The 17695-nt window shown below is 44.0% G+C and overlaps 1 protein-coding gene across 1 annotated transcript in view; it reads right to left on the bottom strand.

The window, feature by feature from the left end:
• march5 (membrane-associated ring finger (C3HC4) 5) overlaps window positions 1–17695 on the bottom strand; it is a 152338-nt gene that overhangs the window by 77025 nt on the left and 57618 nt on the right. The window contains exon 2 of the mRNA XM_038821337.1: window positions 12870–13072. Coding sequence (XP_038677265.1) covers window positions 12870–13072 — 203 coding nt within the window. The remainder of the gene's footprint in view (window positions 1–12869; window positions 13073–17695) is intronic.

Raw genomic sequence — 17695 nt, 5'->3', positions numbered from 1 at the left:
TTCATAATCAGGGTTATCATTGTAAGAAGTCTTACAACACCAGGTTAAAGTCCAACAGGCTTGTTTCAAATCACTAGCTTTTGGAGCACTGCTCCTTCCTCAGGTGAGCGGAGGGGTTGCTGACATGGCTATGTTGGGAAGGGAGAGATGACAGAGGAAATCCAGGAGTGGGCCTGGAAGGGCAATAATAACAATATAATAATCGGTTATTGTCACATGTAGGCTTCAATGAAGTTACTGTGAAAAGCCTCCTGGTCGCTACATTCCACCGCCGGGGAGGCCAGTACAGGAATTGAACCTGCACTACTGCCTTGTTCTGCATTACAAGCTAGCTGTTTATCCCACTGTGCTAAACCAGCCCCTAATGATGCGGGCTGACTTTAAAAGGGATATGGCTGATCAGCAGGGGACGGGGGAGGGGAAGTACACATGGACGTTTAGCAGGCAAGAGGTGTTGTTAATTTGAAGCTTAACTACTGTGCAAGTCATCTGAGTCAGTTCAGACAATCTCAGCTCTATTTCAGTAAAGAGCTTCAAAATGTACTCACAGCGAGCTTTGTGCGAGAGCAGTGGGAAAGAGGCCACATCCAGAGTGAGGCCACAGACAGAGAGAGTTTCAAGCTTGGGAATTTGAAGCAGAGTGAAGATTCATTGCAGAGCATGAAGAGGTGCTCTTTGTTTTTTCTCCTTGCTTTGTAACATATAAATCTTCAGAAAGTGGTCTTGCCCTGCTGTAGCTGAGGCGACAAGGGCGAGAGCTGATTGCTAAGTAGTGGGCAAGGTCGGTAAGTCTTTACAACATTCATCAATTATAGTTTGAAAATATGCTTTGTGGTTTATGATCTGTGAGGGCTTCAAGTGGTACTAGTGAGGGTAAGCAAAGAACAGCCCTAGAGAATTGGATTTAATCTAATATCAAGCATCTTCCAAAGCTTTAATTTAAAAGGTTAGGCCATGGTAGGAGAACTTAAAGACTTGGCTTGCTCCACACGAGAGGCCAGGAACATTTCCAGCATGTGTGCAGGAAGTGTCTCCAGATACAGCTATTGGAAGCCCGAGTTTCGGAGCTAGAGCAGCAGCTGGGGACACTAGCATCCATGCGACGGAGAGTGTTGTTGATTGCATGTAAGTGAGGTGATCACACCGCAGGCTCAGACATCACAGGAAGGGAATGGGTGACCACCAGGCAGTGCAGGAATCTCCTGTGGCCATTTCCCTCAAAACAGATATACTGTTGAGGGGAATGACCACTCAGGGGACAGCAGCAATAGCCAAATTTGTTGCACCGCGGTTGGGTTTGCTGCAGAGGGGAGGAGCAAAAAGTGTGGGACTGCAATAATTATAGGGGATTCGATTACAAAGGTAATAGATTGGCTTTTCTGTAACAGCAATTGAGACTCCAGGATGTTATGTTACCTCCCTGATGCAACGGTCAAGGATCTTTCAGAGTTGATACAGGACATTCTGGAGGGGGAAGATTAGTACCAACAACATAGGTTTTAAAAAAGTTAAAAAAAACATGATGTCCTAAAAGCAGAATATAAGGAGTTGGGAAGAAAGTTGAGAAGTCGGACCTCAAAAGGTAGTGATCTCTTGGGCTGCACAGTGCACAATGGTTGGCATTGCTGTCTGACAGAGCCGAGATCTGATCCTGACTCGGGTCACTGTCCGTGTGGAGTTTGTAAATTCTCGCCGTGCCTGTGTGGGTCTTAACTCCACAAACAAAAAAATGTGCAGGGTAGGTGGATTGGCCACGCTAAATTGCTTGGAAAAAATGAATTAGGTAGTTTAACATTTTTTTTAAAAAGGTAGTGGTGATCTCAGGATTACTACCAGTAACACATGCTAGTCAGAGTAGAAATAGTAGGATGTATCTTATGTGGCTGAAAAGATGGTGTGAGGGGGATGGTTTCAGATATCTGGGGCATTGGGACCAGTTTTGGGGCAGGTGGGACATGTACAAACTTGACTGGTTACACCTGGGCAGGACCGAGACTGATGTCCTTGGTGGGGTACTTGCTCGAGCAGTTGGGGAGCGTTTAAACTAATAGTGCAGGGGAATGGGAACCTATGTAAGGATTCAGAGCAGGGGGTCATCAAGAACAAGAGGAGAAAGATAGAAAGGAGAATAAGAAATATAATAGGCAGAAAAATCAAGGACCTGCTTCAGAAAATGATACTGTAAAAAATAGTAGGGATGGGACAAGGAATGCTAAAAGGACTAGCCTTAAGGTTTTGCACCCGAATACATGGAGCATTCAAAATAAAATGGATGTATTAGTTGCACAGATAGATGTAAAAGGATATGACATAGTTGGGTTTACGGAGACATGGCTCCAAGGTGACCAAGGATGGGAACTAAACATTAAGGGCTATTCAGTTTTTAGGAAGAACAGACAGAAAGGAAAAGGTGGTGAAGTTGCATTGTTGATTAAGGAAGATATTAATACAATATTGAGGAAATATATTAATACAGATGATGTTAAATCTGTCTGGGTCGAGTTAAGATGATCAAGGGGCAAAAAACATTCGTAGGGGTAGTATACAGACCACCAAACTTAGCACAGTAGTTAGCACTGTTGCTTCACAGTGCCAGGGTCCCAGGTTCGATTCCAGGCTTGGGTCACTGTCTGTCCGGTATCTGCACGTTCTCCCTGTGTCTGCGTGGGTTTCCTCCGGGCTCTCCGATTTCCTCCCACAAGTCCAGAAAGATGTGCCATTAGGTAATTTGGACATTCTGAATTCTCCCTCGGTGTGCCCGAACAGATGCTGGAATGTGGTGACTAGGGGCTTTTCACAGTAACTTCATTGCGGTGTTAATGTAAGACTACTTGAGACAATAAAGATTGTTATTATAGTGGTTATTTGGGGAATAGTATTACTCAGGAAATCAGAGATGCATGTGATAAAGGAACATCTGTGATTATGGATGACTTTAATCTGTATGCTGATTGGGTGAGTCAAATTAGGCACTGTACAAACACAAGGGATTTCTGGAGTGTTTATGTGATAGTTTTCTGGATCAATATGTTGAGGAACCAATAAGGGAACAGGCCATCTTGGACTGGGTGTTGTGCAATGAGAAAGGATTAGTTGGCAATCTCGCTGTGAGAGAACCCTTCAGGATGAGTGACCATACTATGGTAGAACTCTTTACTAAGGTGATTCTGAGACCATGGTCCTAAACCTCCAGTAACTGATGATATGAGGCATGAGCTGGCGAGGACAGACCAGGAAACACTACTGAAAGGAAGCACAGTAGACAGGCATTCAAGGAATGAATAGGAGAAAAAAGTTGTTTATTCCCAATTGCCGCAAGAATAGAAAGGGAACTGTGGCCAAACCATGGCTTACAAGGGAAATTAGAGATAATATTACATTCAAAGAAGAGGCATATAGATTAGCAAGGAAAAGCAATAGACTGGAGGATTGGGAACACTTTAAACTTCAGCCAGGGCAGACCAAGGAGGGGAAAATACAATCTCAAAGTAAACTAGCAGGAAACATAAAAACTGACTGTAAAAGTTTCTATAGGTATGTAAAGAGAAAAAGATTGATAAAAACTAATGTAGGTCCCTTACAGTCAGAAACAGGGGAATTCATAATAGGGAACGAAGAAATGGCTGAGCAATTAAATTCATATTTTGTTTCTTTCTTTACAAAGGAAGACATGAATAATGTATTAGAAGTTCAGAGAAGCACAGGTTTTAGTGAGGAGCAGGAAAAATAAATGATTTACATGGACAGTTTAAACAACACATAGTTGAAATATTAAAGTTAATCACAGAGCCATGATATCAAACAATTCATCTGGTAACATGGAAGAATTTCTGGGCAACTGTAGAATCAAACTGATGGCAAACAGAAGAATACTCAGCTGTCATGTAGTCAACACAATGCATTGCGAACATTGATCTTTAAATACTGAAGTCACATGATAACTGGGAGAATGCTTAAATAATGGCATTATAAATTTATGTTGGAAAGTAATTGGATAAGAATGTTCAATAAGAGGTACAATGAACTAGACATAAAAAACTGATTAGTCTAATTAAAGCAATATAATTATGCGTGCAACCCAAACAGAAAAAGGATGAAACAAAGATACAAACCAATACCAAAGAAACTGGACTTCAAACAAGTAAATTTCAAAAGTACATTAACCAGATAAATAAGACAGTAACATAGTTAAATACAACAACTAGCAGTGCATGCAAGCATGAAGTGAGTAGGGTACAGACTCAAAATATTCCTATTAGGGGTACACGGAAAAGTTACTCAGTTTTATATTTTGACAATCCCAATATTTCATAGGGCAGTTTTCTGTAAACCAAGAATGTTTCATTTGGAATGTTTTACCTTCCTAAGTGTGCAAGTTGTTGTGTTTTGCATATCATCCAGAGCAGTCTAAACAGTAGTGGGTTCAAAAACATCAAGGGGAGGTCAGCAGTATTGATTTAAACTATTTGACTGGGTAAGAGAAAAGTGAGAGAGAGAGAGAGAGAAGAGAGCGAGAAAGAGAAAAGAGAGCGAGAAAGAGAAAAGAGCAAGAGAGAGAGCGAGAGAGAAAGAAAAGAGAAAGAGAGAAGGAAAGAGAGAAAGAAAAGAGAGAGAGAAAGAGAGAAAAAGAAGAGAGTAAAAGGAGAGAGAGAAGATAAAAGAGAGAGAAGATAAGAGAGAGAGAAGATAAGAGAGAGAGAAGATGAGAGAGAGAGAGAAAAGGAGAAAGGAGAAAGAAAAGAGAAAATAAAAGAGAAAAGGAGAGAGAGGAGAGAGAAAAAAGGAAAGAAAAAAGAGAGAGAGAGAGAGAGAGAGAGAGAGAGATAGAACATAGAACTGTACAGCAGAGCCCTCGTAGTTGTGCAGAACTAGTCTGAAATTAAGATTAAATTAACCCAATCATTCTAGTACACCCCATATGTCTATCCAATAACCGCTTGAAAGTTCCTAAAGTGTCAGACTCCACTACCATAGCTGGGAGTGCGTTCCATGCCCCAACCACTCTGAGTAAAGAACCTACCTCTGACATCCCTCCTATATCTTCCACAATGAACCTTAGAGTTATGCCCTCTTGTAACAGCTACATCCATCTGAGGGAAAAGTCACTGAACGCCCACTCAATCTATGCAGAATGTGGGAGGAAAGGGTCACCTCTAGTGTCCCTGCTGACTACATCTGCGGGAAGTGCACCCAACTCCAGCTCCTCGAGAGCCGCGTTAGGGACCTGGAGCTGGAGCTGGATGAACTTCGGATCATTCGGGAGGCGGAGGAGGTTATTGAGAGGGGTTTATAGGGAGGTAGTCACACCTCAGGTAAAAGAAGAAGGAAGGTAGATGGGTTACCGTCAGGGGAGGGAGAGGGAACCGGCAGGCAGTGCAGGGATCCCCTGTGGTCGTTCCCCTCTATAACAAGTTTTGGATACTGTTGCGGGGGACGACTTACCAGGGGTAAGCAATAGGGCATAGGTCTCTGGCACAGAGTCTGTCCCTGTTGCTCAGAAGAGAAGGGAGAAGAGGAACAGAGCACTTGTCATTGGGGACTCCATAGTTAGAGGAACAGACAGGAGGTTCTGTGGGAACGAAAGAGACTCACGGTTGGTGTGTTGCCTCCCAGGTGCCAGGGTTCGTGATGTCTCTGATCGTGTTTTTGGGATCCTTAAGGGGGAGAGGGAGCAGCCCCAAGTCGTGGTCTACATAGCTACCAACGACATAGGTAGGAAGAGAGATGGGGATTTGAGACAGAAATTCAGGGAGCTAGGGTGGAAGCTGAGAGCTAGAACAAACAGAGTTGTTATCTCTGGGTTGTTACCCGTGCCACGTGCTAGCGAAGTGAGAAATAAGGAGAGAGAGTTGAGCACGTGGCTACAGGGATGGTGCAGGAGGGAGGGTTTTGGTTTCCTGGATAATTGGGGCTCATTCTGGGGTAGGTGGGACCTCTACAAACAGGATGGTCTTCACCTGAACCAGAGGGGTACCAATATCCTGGGGGGGAGATTTGCTAGTGCTCTTCGGGGAAGGGGGGGGGGTTTAAACTAATTCAGCAGGGGGATGGGAACCTAAATTGTAGTCCCAGTGTACAGGATGTTGAGAGTAGTGAGGTCAGGGATAGGGTTAAAAGTTCGAAAGACGGCACCAGCAAGCAAGACGCTGGTTTGAAGTGTGTCTACTTCAACGCCAGGAGCATCCGGAATAAGGTGGGTGAGCTTGCAGCATGGGTTGGTACCTGGGATCTCGATGTTGTGGCGATTTCGGAGACTTGGGTAGAGCAGGGACAGGAATGGTTGTTGCAGGTTCCAGGATTTAGATGTTTCTGTAAGAACAGAGAAGATGGTAAAAGAGGGGGGGGTGTGGCATTGTTAATCAAGGAAAGTATTACGGCAGTAGAAAGGACGTTTGAGGACCCGTCTACTGAGGTAGTATGGGCCGAGGTTAGGAACAGGAGAGGAGAGGTCACCCTGTTGGGAGTTGTCTATAGACCTCCGAATAGTTCCAGAGATGTAGAGGAAAGGATTGCAAAGATGATTCTCGACAGGAGCGAGTGTAACAGGGTAGTTGTTATGGGGGACTTTAACTTTCCAAATATTGACTGGAAATACTATAGTTCGAGTACTATAGATGGGTCAGTTTTTGTACAGTGTGGTGCAGGAGGGTTTTCTGACACAGTATGTAGACAGGCCAACAAGGGGCGAGGCCACATTGGATTTGGTACTGGGTAATGAACCCGGCCAGGTGTTAGATTTAGATGTAGGTGAGCACTTTGGTGATAGTGATCACAACTCGGTTATGTTTACTTTAGCAATGGGCAGGGATAGGTATATACCGCAAGGCAAGAATTATAGCTGGGGGAAAGGCAATTATGATGCTATTCGGCAAGATTTAGGATGTATAGGATGGGGAAGGAAACTGCAGGGGATGGGTACAATCGAAATGTGGAGCTTTTTCAAGGAACAGCTACTGCGTGTCCTTGATAAGTATGTACCTGTCAGGCAGGGAGGAAGTTGTCGAGCAAGGGAGCCGTGGTTTACTAAGGAAGTTGAAGCACTTGTCAAGAGGAAGAAGAAGGCTTATGTTAGGATGAGACATGAAGGCTCAGTTAGGGCACTTGAGAGTTACAAGTTAGCCAGGAAGGACCTAAAAGGGAGAGTTAAGAAGAGCGAGGAGAGGACACGAAAAGTCGTTGGCGGAAAGGATCAAGGAAAACCCTAAGGCTTTCTATAGGTATATCAGGAACAAAAGAATGACTAGAGTAAGATTAGGGCCAATCAAGGATAGTAGTGGAAAGTTGTGTGTGGAATCAGAGGAGATAGGGGAAGCGTTAAATGGATATTTTTCGTCAGTGTTTACACTGGAGAAAGACAATGTTGTCGAGGAGAACACTCAGGTTCAGTCGACCAGGCTAGATGGAATTGAGGTTCAAAAGGAGGAGGGGTTAGCAATTTTGGAAAATGTCAAAATAGATAAGTCCCCTGGGCCAGATGGGATTTATCCTAGGATTCTCTGGGAAGCCAGGGAGGAGATTGCAGAGCCTTTGTCCTTGATCTTTATGTCGTCTTTGTCGACAGGAATAGTGCCGGAAGACTGAAGGATAGCAAATGTTGTCCCCTTGTTCAAGAAGGGGAGTAGAGACAACCCTGGTAATTATAGACCTGTGAGCCTTACTTCGGTTGTGGATAAAATGTTGGAAAAGGTTATAAGAGATAGGGTTTATAATCATCTTGAAAAGAACAAGTTGATTAGCGATAGTCAACACGGTTTTGTGAAGGGTAGGTCATGCCTCACAAACCTTATTGAGTTTTTTGAGAAGGTGACCAAACAGTTGGATCAGGGTAAAGCGGTTGATGTGGTGTATATGGATTTCAGTAAGGCGTTTGATAAGGTTCCCCACGGTAGGCTATTGCAGAAAATAAGGAAGTATGGGATTGAAGGTGATTTAGCGGTTTGGATCAGTAATTGGCTAGCTGAAAGAAGACAGAGGGTGGTGGTTGATGGCAAATGTTCATCCTGGAGTTCAGTTACTAGTGGTGTACCACAAGGATCTGTTTTGGGGCCACTGCTGTTTGTCATTTTTATAAATGACCTGGAAGAGGGTGTAGAAGGATGGGTTAGTAAATTTGCAGATGACACGAAGGTCGGTGGAGTTGTGGATAGTGCTGAAGGATGTTATAGGATACAGAGGGACATAGATAAGCTGCAGAGCTGGGCTGAGAGGTGGCAGATGGAGTTTAATGCGGAAAAGTGTGAGGTGGTTCACTTTGGAAGGAGTAACAGGAATGCAGAGTACTGGGCTAATGGCAAGATTCTTGGTAGTGTAGATGAACAGAGAGATCTCGGCATCCAGGTACATAAATCCCTGAAAGTTGCCACCCAGGTTAATAGGGCTGTTAAGAAGGCATCTGGTGTGCTAGCCTTTATCAGCAGGGGGATTGAGTTTCGGAGCCACAAGGTCATGCTGCAGCTGTACATAACTCTGGTGCGGCCGCACCTGGAGTACTGCGTGCAGTTCTGGTCACCACATTATAGGAAGGATGTGGAAGCTTTGGAAAGGGTTCAGAGGAGATTTACTAGGATGTTGCCTGGTATGGAGGGAAGGTCTTACGAGGAAAGGCTCAGGGACTTGAGGTTGTTTTCGTTAGAGAGGAGAAGGCTGAGAGGTGACTTAATAGAGACATATAAGATAGTCAGAGGGTTAGATAGGGTGGACAGTGAGAGTCTTTTTTCCTCGGATGGTGATGACCAACACGAGGGGCCATAGCTTTAAATTGAGGGGTGGTAGATATAGGACAGATGTCACAGGCAGTTTCTTTACTCAGAGAGTAGTAGGGGTGTGGAATGCCCTGCCTGCAACAGTAGTAGACTCGCCAACTTTAAGGGCATTTAAGTGGTCACTGGATAGACATATGGATGAAAATGGAATAGTGTAGGTCAGATAGGCTTCAGATGGTTTCACAGGTCGGCGCAACATCGAGGGCCGAAGGGCCCGTACTGCACTGTAGTGTTCTCTCCCTCTCATCATCCTACACACCTCAATTAAGTCACCTCTCATCCTCCTTCGCTCCGAAGAGAAAAGCCCTAGCTCCCTCAACCTTTCCTCAAGACCTACCCCCCAATCCAGGCAGCATCCTGGTAAATCACCTTTGCACCCTTTCCAATGCATCCACATCCTTCCTATAATGAGGTGAGCAGAACTCCACACAGTACTCCAAATGTGGTCTTACCAAGGTCTTGTACAGTTGCAGCATAACCTCACGACTCTTAAACTCAATCCCCCTGATAATAAATGCTAACACACTATAGGCTTTCTTCACGGCTTTATCCACTTGGGTGGCAACTTTCATAGATCTATGGGGGAATGGTACCATTTGGCCCCGCCATTTTGGCGCCGATCTTTTGGCGCTGAATTGGTTTGGCGCCGATTGTTTTGGCATTCAACGATTTGGCGCCGAATCTTAATTACCTACTTAATAACCACTTTTAAAACCAACATTTTAAATGTAGTTCTGTACCTAGTTCCACCAAAATTCCACCTAGTTCTGTAGCGCAACATACTCTTAGAATTTTACTCTAAAAATGTAAAAGTAGTTAAGTCTAATTTTACTTTACTGATTCTCATAAAAATTTATGAGAATCAGTAAAGTTTGCAGAAATGGCTGAAAGTATTTTAAGTAAGAAAGACAAACCTAAATTTTCTCACAATGGATATCTATATGTGTTCGACAAGCATAGCAAGAAGGACACTTTGATGAAGTTTTGGAGATGTGAAAACAAGAACGAGTGCAAAGCCCGTATACACACTAAAAACAATGAAGTGATAAAGGAAATAAACGAGCATTCTCATGGTGCTTCAGCAGCAAGCGTGGAAGTAGCTGCAATTAAAACAAGTGTAAAGCGCCGGGCTGGAGAGAGTCAAGATCTACCATCGGCAATTTTAAGTTCTTGTACAGAAAATATTTCTCAAGCCGCTCAAGGAGTACTTCCAACTGCAGACGCAATGAAGCAAATTGTAAGGAGAAGAAGAAATCAAATGAACCTCGTTCCTCCAAATCCTGTTCATGTTCGTGAATTAGTGATCCCCGATGATTACAAACATTATATGAAGAACAATGGTGAACGCGAGAACTTTTTAATAGCAGACAGTGGTCATGAAGATGATAGAATTTTAATTTTTGGGAGACAGAGCTGGACTGTGTTTCTATTAGATTCTGAAGTGTGGTATGTTGATGGGACCATTAAATTATCTCCTCCGTTATTTACACAGGTTTATGTAATTATGGGAAGAAGGCATGGAGGAGTTCATCCAGTTTTATCTGCCTTATTACCAAATAAAAGGCGTGCAACATATGTACGCATGTTTCAGATGGTTCATGACGCAATCCCAGGATTAAATCCGGGAAGAATTTCTTGTGACTTTGAACAGGCAGCTATTTCTGCAATGGAAGAATGTTTTCCAGGAGTAACGATACAAGGATGTTTCTTCCATTTCGCTCATAACGTGTACAAGCACCTTAAACAGATTGGGTGCCAGGTTTTATATAACAATGATTCCGAATTTGCTTTAAGAGCTAAAATGATCATAGCCTTATGCTTCGTGCCTGTTCCTTACTTGGATAACTACATCGATACCCTGTCCGAAGACTTGCTGGTAGAACTTCAATCGCTGCTTAACTGATTTGAAGATAATTACGTAGAACGACCAATGAGAAGAGGCAATGGCAGGCAGCCCCCTCTTTTTCCTTCAGAGATGTGGAACCAGTACAATCGCACAATCAACGGAGAGGTCCGAACTAACAATCACGCAGAAGCAGCACATAGAAAGGTATATGCGGAATTAGGAGTTCACCACCCCATTATATGGAAATTTATTGATGGACTGAGAAAAATTCAAAACAACCGAGATGCATATTATGAACAATTGGTTGCTGGCCATGCTCCAAAACAAAAACTTCTTAAGTATGTGAGAGCTGACGAGCGCATTTTGAATATTGTGCGCCAGTTTGATGAGAGAGAACCATTAGAATATTTGCGTGGTATAGCCCACAATTACGAAATACATTAAATTACTGAGTTTTAATTATTACTTTCTTTTTCTTTTATGCCAGAATAAAGGTTTCGTATTTTTATCCAGAATAAAGATTTCGCATTTTTATCCAGAATAAAGGTTTCGTATTTTTATCCAGAATAAAGGTTTCATATTTTTATCCTAGCTTAATTTAATCCATTTATTTACATGCTTTGGCGCCAAACCGTGGTGGGCCAAAAAAATGAGCGCCATAACAACTGAGCGCCAAAAAAACGGCGCCAAAAAGCACCCGACCCATCTATGGACAGAGGTCTCTCTGCCCCTCCACATTCTTCAGAACCCTGCCATTAACCCTGTAATCCACATTCAAATTTGTCCTCCCAAAATGAACCACTTCACACTTATCAGGGTTAAACTCCATCTGTCACTTTTCAGATGAGCTCTGCATCCTATCAATGTCTCTTTGAAGCCTATAACAGCCCTCCACATTATCCACTACCTAATCAGCAAATTTACTAACCCAACCTTCAATTCCATCATCCAAGTCATTGATAAAAATTACAAATAGCAGAGGACCCAGCACCAATCCCTGTGGTACACCGCTGGTGACTGGGCTGCAGGATGAAAATTTACCATCTACCACCACCCTCTTGTCTTCTATGTGATAGCCATTTACTGATCCAATTGGCCAAATTTCCCTCTATGCCATGCCTCCTTACTTTCTGCATGAGCCGACATGGGGCACCTTATCAAATGCCTTACTAAAATCTATGTATACAACATCAACTGCTCTACCTTCATCTATGTACTTAGTTACCTCCTCAAAGAATACAATCAAACTTGTGGGGCAAGACTTACCTCACAAATCCGTGCTGACTATCCTGGATTAAGCTGCATCTTTCCAAATAATCATTATTCCTATCCTTCAGAACCCTTTCCAATAATTTACCTATGACTGAAGTGTGATTAACCGGCCTATAATTCCCAGGGTTATACCTATTCCCTTTCTTGAACAAGGGGACAACATTTGCCTCTCTCCAGTCTTCTGGCACTATTCCTGTAGAGAGTGAGGACATAAAGATCAAAGCCAAAGGCTCTGCAATCTCATCCCTCGCCTCCCAAAGAATCCTGGGATATAAACCATCAGGCTCAGGGCACTTACCTATCCTCGGGCTTCTCAAAATTTCTAACACATCTTCCTTCCGAATATCTACCTCCTCCAGCCTACCAGCTTATATTGCACTATACTCCTCAGCAACATGGCCCCTCTCCTTTGTGAACACTGAAGAAAAGTATTAATTTAGGGCCTCTCCTACATCTTCAGACTCCATGCACACGTTCCCACTACTGTCCTTGACTGGCCCCAACTTCACCTTGGTCATTCTTTTATTCCTCACACAAGTGTAAAAAGCTTTGGGGTTTTCCTTGATCCTACCTGCCAAGGACTTCTCATGCCCCCTCCTAGCTCTCCTAAGCCCTTTATTGAGCTCCTTCGTAGCTATCTTGTATGCCTCAAGTGCGCGAACTGAAATAAAGGTGAGAACATCTTTTGTACTTATTATAATTTGTTTCCTCTCATTAGATTCCATTGTTTGTGCATGGTCCAGAATATGATGGCCATCAAGCTAGTGATTTCAGGCAAACCTGTTGGACTTTAAAATGGTGTTGTAAGACTTCTTACAGAATATGACGCGCAAGGCAACAAACAAAGACCCGAAATGTTAACTCTCGTTTCTCTCTCCACAAATGCCGTCAAGCCTCTTGAGGATTTCCAGAATTTTGCGGTAAACAAACAATAAATTAACATTGAACATCTCTTGGTGAAAGAATTGATCAAGTTGCATTCATCTTACCTAGTTTTGGAAAGACAATTAAGTATTCAGCATTGCACTGTGGACATGCCACTCTGGCTGTACTGTTGCCCCTTTGCTTTTCGTCTACCCATCGTTGTAGACAAGATTGGTGCACCCATTTTGTGGAACCCCTGCACCTGCAAGGCCGCACCCATTCTGCTGTCCTATCATCTTCGTCGGTAGCAAAACACACCCAACAACTCCTAAAATGAAAATAAAAATGAGCATTCCAGGACTAAAACAGCACTAAAACCAAGCATTCACGCCTTCCAGCAGAACAGAAGTTGAAATAGTCCTAATAATTACAGTCTGAAGTGATTATACACAATGCAAACATTTTGCTATGACCCAGTTTTAGAATCTTGATTTTTCTTTTTCCTCCTCCCATATGTTTATTCTCTGCATACAATGAATACTGTGGTGGACGAGTGGTCTATTTAGAGTACAGGATTGTCCATTGATCAATCTGTCAAAGAGAGTACATCTTAGTAAAATTTGAAGACGTTGGTCATGAAAGAAAATCTTTAATTCAACACACTAAATGTTTGTTATTGTTGGCTCAATAAAACAGTAAACACAAAGCTTGCAATCCCAAAAAGGTATTCAGTTGAGGCCTTCAAAAGGTGGTGGACATTTGCTCACATCAAGGCTCCATGAACTTATCCTACAGATTTGGGAGGGGAAAAGGAACTCCCACACACACCTCACCAACTTCAGGGAGTGTGACAATTGCCACTATTTTCAAGAAGGAAGATGAATCATGCTGTGGAAACCAGAGAGGTATTTCCCTCTTATCCATGGCTAGGAAAATAAAGAATTATTTACTTCCAGTTGTTGAGGAAATCCTGCAGAGGCAGTGTAGTTTTACACCTTCCAGAGGAATCTCAGACATGTTCTTTATGGCCAGACAAACCCAAGAGAAATGTCGAGAACTGCAATAGGAATTCGGAATTTCATTCATCAACCCAACCAAAGTTAGTAAATTAAGAGACTCTGTGGATTCCAATTCAAATCCTTGGATGCCCATGAAACTGCATGATAATCCTGCAATTGCTACATGATGATATGACTGCATGACTCCTGTTTTGCACAGGACATCTGAAACAGGTCTTCAAAATATGGACTGGGGTCAACAAGGCTATGAGACAGCCCGCAATTATGTGACAGTGGCTATGCGCCTCAACAGTATTACAATATTTGGATGGAAAACATAACCTTAGTTGCTTCCACCCAAAAACTAAACTGAGCACCATAGATATACATGACCTACAGTTGCAGATAATTGCAATGTTAATGCCCACTCTGCACCAGATTCACAAGCCACTGGATTTTTCCAACTCCACATACAATAAACCCAGCCTGTCAAGTGACATGGTCCCAAAACCAAACACCCATATCTTTTTTAAACAGAATTTTTCTTAAGGTTTTGCAGAATTTTCATAATAAAACAGTAGTAACAATAAAAACAAAACAATCTAGAGTGAACATTAACATAGTGCAAAAAGAGAATATATAATAACGATTAAATAGACATTACCCCACACGACTCAGTCGTCCCACACCATCCCAATAAAGCACTCACTCCCCCTACGGATTGCTGCTGCTGACATTTTAATTTTCCCCGAGTAAGTCAACGAACGGCTGCCACCACCGAGTGAACCCTAGCATAGACGCTTTTAAGGCAAACTTTATTTTCTTGCAGCTGAGAAACCCAGCCATGTTGTTAACCCAAGTCTTTACACTTGGGGGCTTCGAGTCCCTCCACATTAATAAAATCCGTCTTCGGGCTACTAGGGAGGCAAAGGCCAAGACGTCGGCCTCTTTCAGCCCCTGAACTCCCGGGTCTTCTGACACTCCAAAGATCGCTATCTCTGGACTCGGCACCACCCGTGTGTTAAGCACCTTGGACATTGCCCTCGCAAACCCTTGCCAGATCTCTCTAAGCTCCGGGCATGCCCAAAACATGTGGACATGGTTTTCAGGACTGCCCTTGCACCTCATACAACTGTCTTCTACCCCAAAAAACTTGCTCATTCTCGCTGCCGTCATGTGTGCCCGGTGGACCACCTTAAATTGAATTAGACTGAGCCTGGCACATGATGAGGAGGAATTAACCTTGTCCAGGACCTCTGCCCACAGACCCGCTTCCACCTCCTCACCTAGCTCCTCCTCCCACGTGCCATTGAGCTCCTCCACTGGGGTTTCCTCCGCCTCCTGTAGTTCCTGGTAAATATCCGACACCTTCCCCTCCTCCACCCAAGTGCCGGAGACCACCGTGTCCTGTATCCTCAGTGGCGGCAGCGTCGGAAAGCCCACTCCCTGTTTTTCAGGAAGGCTGGTACTTGCAGATATTTAAAGGCTTTTCCTGGGGGCAGATTAAATTTGTCCTCTAGCACCTTCAAACTGGAAAAGCTTCCGTCTATGAACATATCTCTCATTCTTCTGATGCCTGCTTTCTGCCAGCTCTGGAACCCACCATCCATCCTACTCGGGGAAAACCTGTGATTGTTGCATATCGGGGTCCAGACCGAAGCTCCCTCCACCTTCTTGTACCTCCTCCACTGTCCCAGATCCCCACTACCACTGGACTTGTGGAGTAGCGGGTCAGCGAGAAAGGCATAGGAGCCGTTATCAAAACTCCCAGACAAGTACCTTTACATGACGCCGCCTCCACCTGCCTGCCCCCCCCCCCCCCCCCCCCCCCCCATCGGCCACTTCCTAATCATAGCTATATTGGCCGGCCAGTAGTAGTTGTGACAGTTCGGCAGCGCCAACACCCCCCTACCCCCCGCTGGACTGCGCTCCAACAGTGATCTCCTTACTCACAGGGTCTTATTTGCCCACACAAAGCCCATTCCTACTCACTTGCTTAAAAAAGACCTTCGGCGGTGGCACAGTGGGTTCGCCCTATAGTCTCACGGCGCCGAGGTCCCAGGTTCGATCCCGGCTCTGGGTCACTGTCCATATGGAGTTTGCACATTCTCCCCGTGTTTGCGTGTATTTCTCCCCCACAACCCAAAGATGTGCAAGGTAGGTGGATTGGCCACACTAAATTGCCCCTTAATTGGAAAAAATGAATTAGGTACTCTAAATTTATTTTTAAAAAGGCCTTCGGGATGAAGATGGGGAGGCACTGAAAGACAAACAAAAATCTGGGCAGGACAGTCATTTTCACGGTCTGCACCCTCCCTGCCAGTTACAGCGGGAGCATGTCTCACCTTTTAAAGTCCCCTTCTATTTGCTCCACCAACCGGGTCAGGTTGAGCCTGTGCAGGGCATCCCATTTCCTGGCCACCTGTATACCCAGGTGACGAAAACATTTCTCTACCATCCTGAGCGGCAGCTCTTTCAGTCTCGTCTCCTGCCTCTTGGCCTGGATCACAAACAACTCGCTCTTTCCCATTTTCAGTTTGTACCCTGAAAAACTACCAAAATCCCTCAGGATCCGCAGAACCCACCCCATCCCCTCCACAGGGTCCGAAATGTACAGGAGCAAATCATCAGTGTATAGAGCCTGGGACAGCAATTTCACCCAGCCAATAAAGCTCTCACCAAACCCGAACCTCCGCAGAGTTTCCCAGAGGTACTCCCACCCCACCCAGTCAAAGGCTTTCTCTGCGTTCATCGCTGTTACCACCTCTGCCTTGCCTCCCCTCCCTCTGAGGGCATCATAATAATATTCAAAAGTCTCTTTAACAAACCCAGTCTGGTCTTCCTCTATCACCCCGGGACTCAATCCTCAATTCTTGTGGCCAGAATCTTAGCTAGCAATTTGGCATCCACGTTTACCAAAACCCATACCTGATCAGCCAATATTTCACCTCCCATATATGTTGAAGGTAAGACAATGAAATGTTGAGCACTTCCCAAACCTTGACAGCTACCTTTCTCAAAAGGTCACCATTGACGAAGAGATCCAACACTGGATCAGCTAACCTGATACAAACTGCAGTGGCAGATGTGTGACAATGAAGATCTCCACAAGTCAAACAAAGTCCGAATTGCACAGCAGTCATCGTCACCATACTCCTGTACTGCAATGAGACCTGGACTGTGTATTTGTGACACACAAGTGTTAGAGAAATTGAATGAGCAATGCCTCCATGATTCCTCCACATCCAATGGGAGGATCATTGAACAAATACTAGTGTCAGTCTTGAAGACAAGTCCACAAGCAAGTTTTTAAAAATTCATTCACGGGATGGGAGCATCGCTGGCGGGGCCAGCATTGATTTCCATCCCTAATTGTCCTTTAAAAGGCATTTAAAAGTCAACCACATTGCTGTGGGTCCAGAGTCACAAATAGGCGAGATCTAAACCATCAGAACCAGATTTTATATTTACAACAATTCACAAGGTTTTCATGGCCATCATTAGACTTTTACTTCCATATTTTTATTGAATTCAAGTATCACCATCTGGGATTCGACCCTGGGTCCCCAGAACATTCTGCTGGGGCTCTGGTTACTGATCCAGTGATAATATCAATATGCCATGGTCTTCTCCAAATTGCTGGGGAATTAACTTTGAAGGATTGGACACCAGATGGCCAAAATCCCTCTCCTCCACCAGGTCCACAACACTCCCTCAACACTCAATTGGCCAATGTTCCAGGGAAAGACAAATAAAACAGTTCTTGACATTCTGAAGTGCTCTTTGAAGCACAACAGCATTGACCATAATGACATGCTATAAATCATGCAGAATGGTGACAATATGTATGGGAGGACAACTATCAGGCTGCATCCAATTTTGAGTTCCAATGCCTTAAATGACAAATCAGAGGAAGGAAAGAAAAGGAAACAAATTCGGCACTGCGAATCCCC

The sequence above is a fragment of the Scyliorhinus canicula genome, chromosome 16, assembly GCF_902713615.1.
Source record: "Scyliorhinus canicula chromosome 16, sScyCan1.1, whole genome shotgun sequence".
In the NCBI taxonomy this organism is placed as follows: domain Eukaryota; kingdom Metazoa; phylum Chordata; class Chondrichthyes; order Carcharhiniformes; family Scyliorhinidae; genus Scyliorhinus; species Scyliorhinus canicula.
This window is presented reverse-complemented; position numbering and strand designations above follow the sequence as displayed.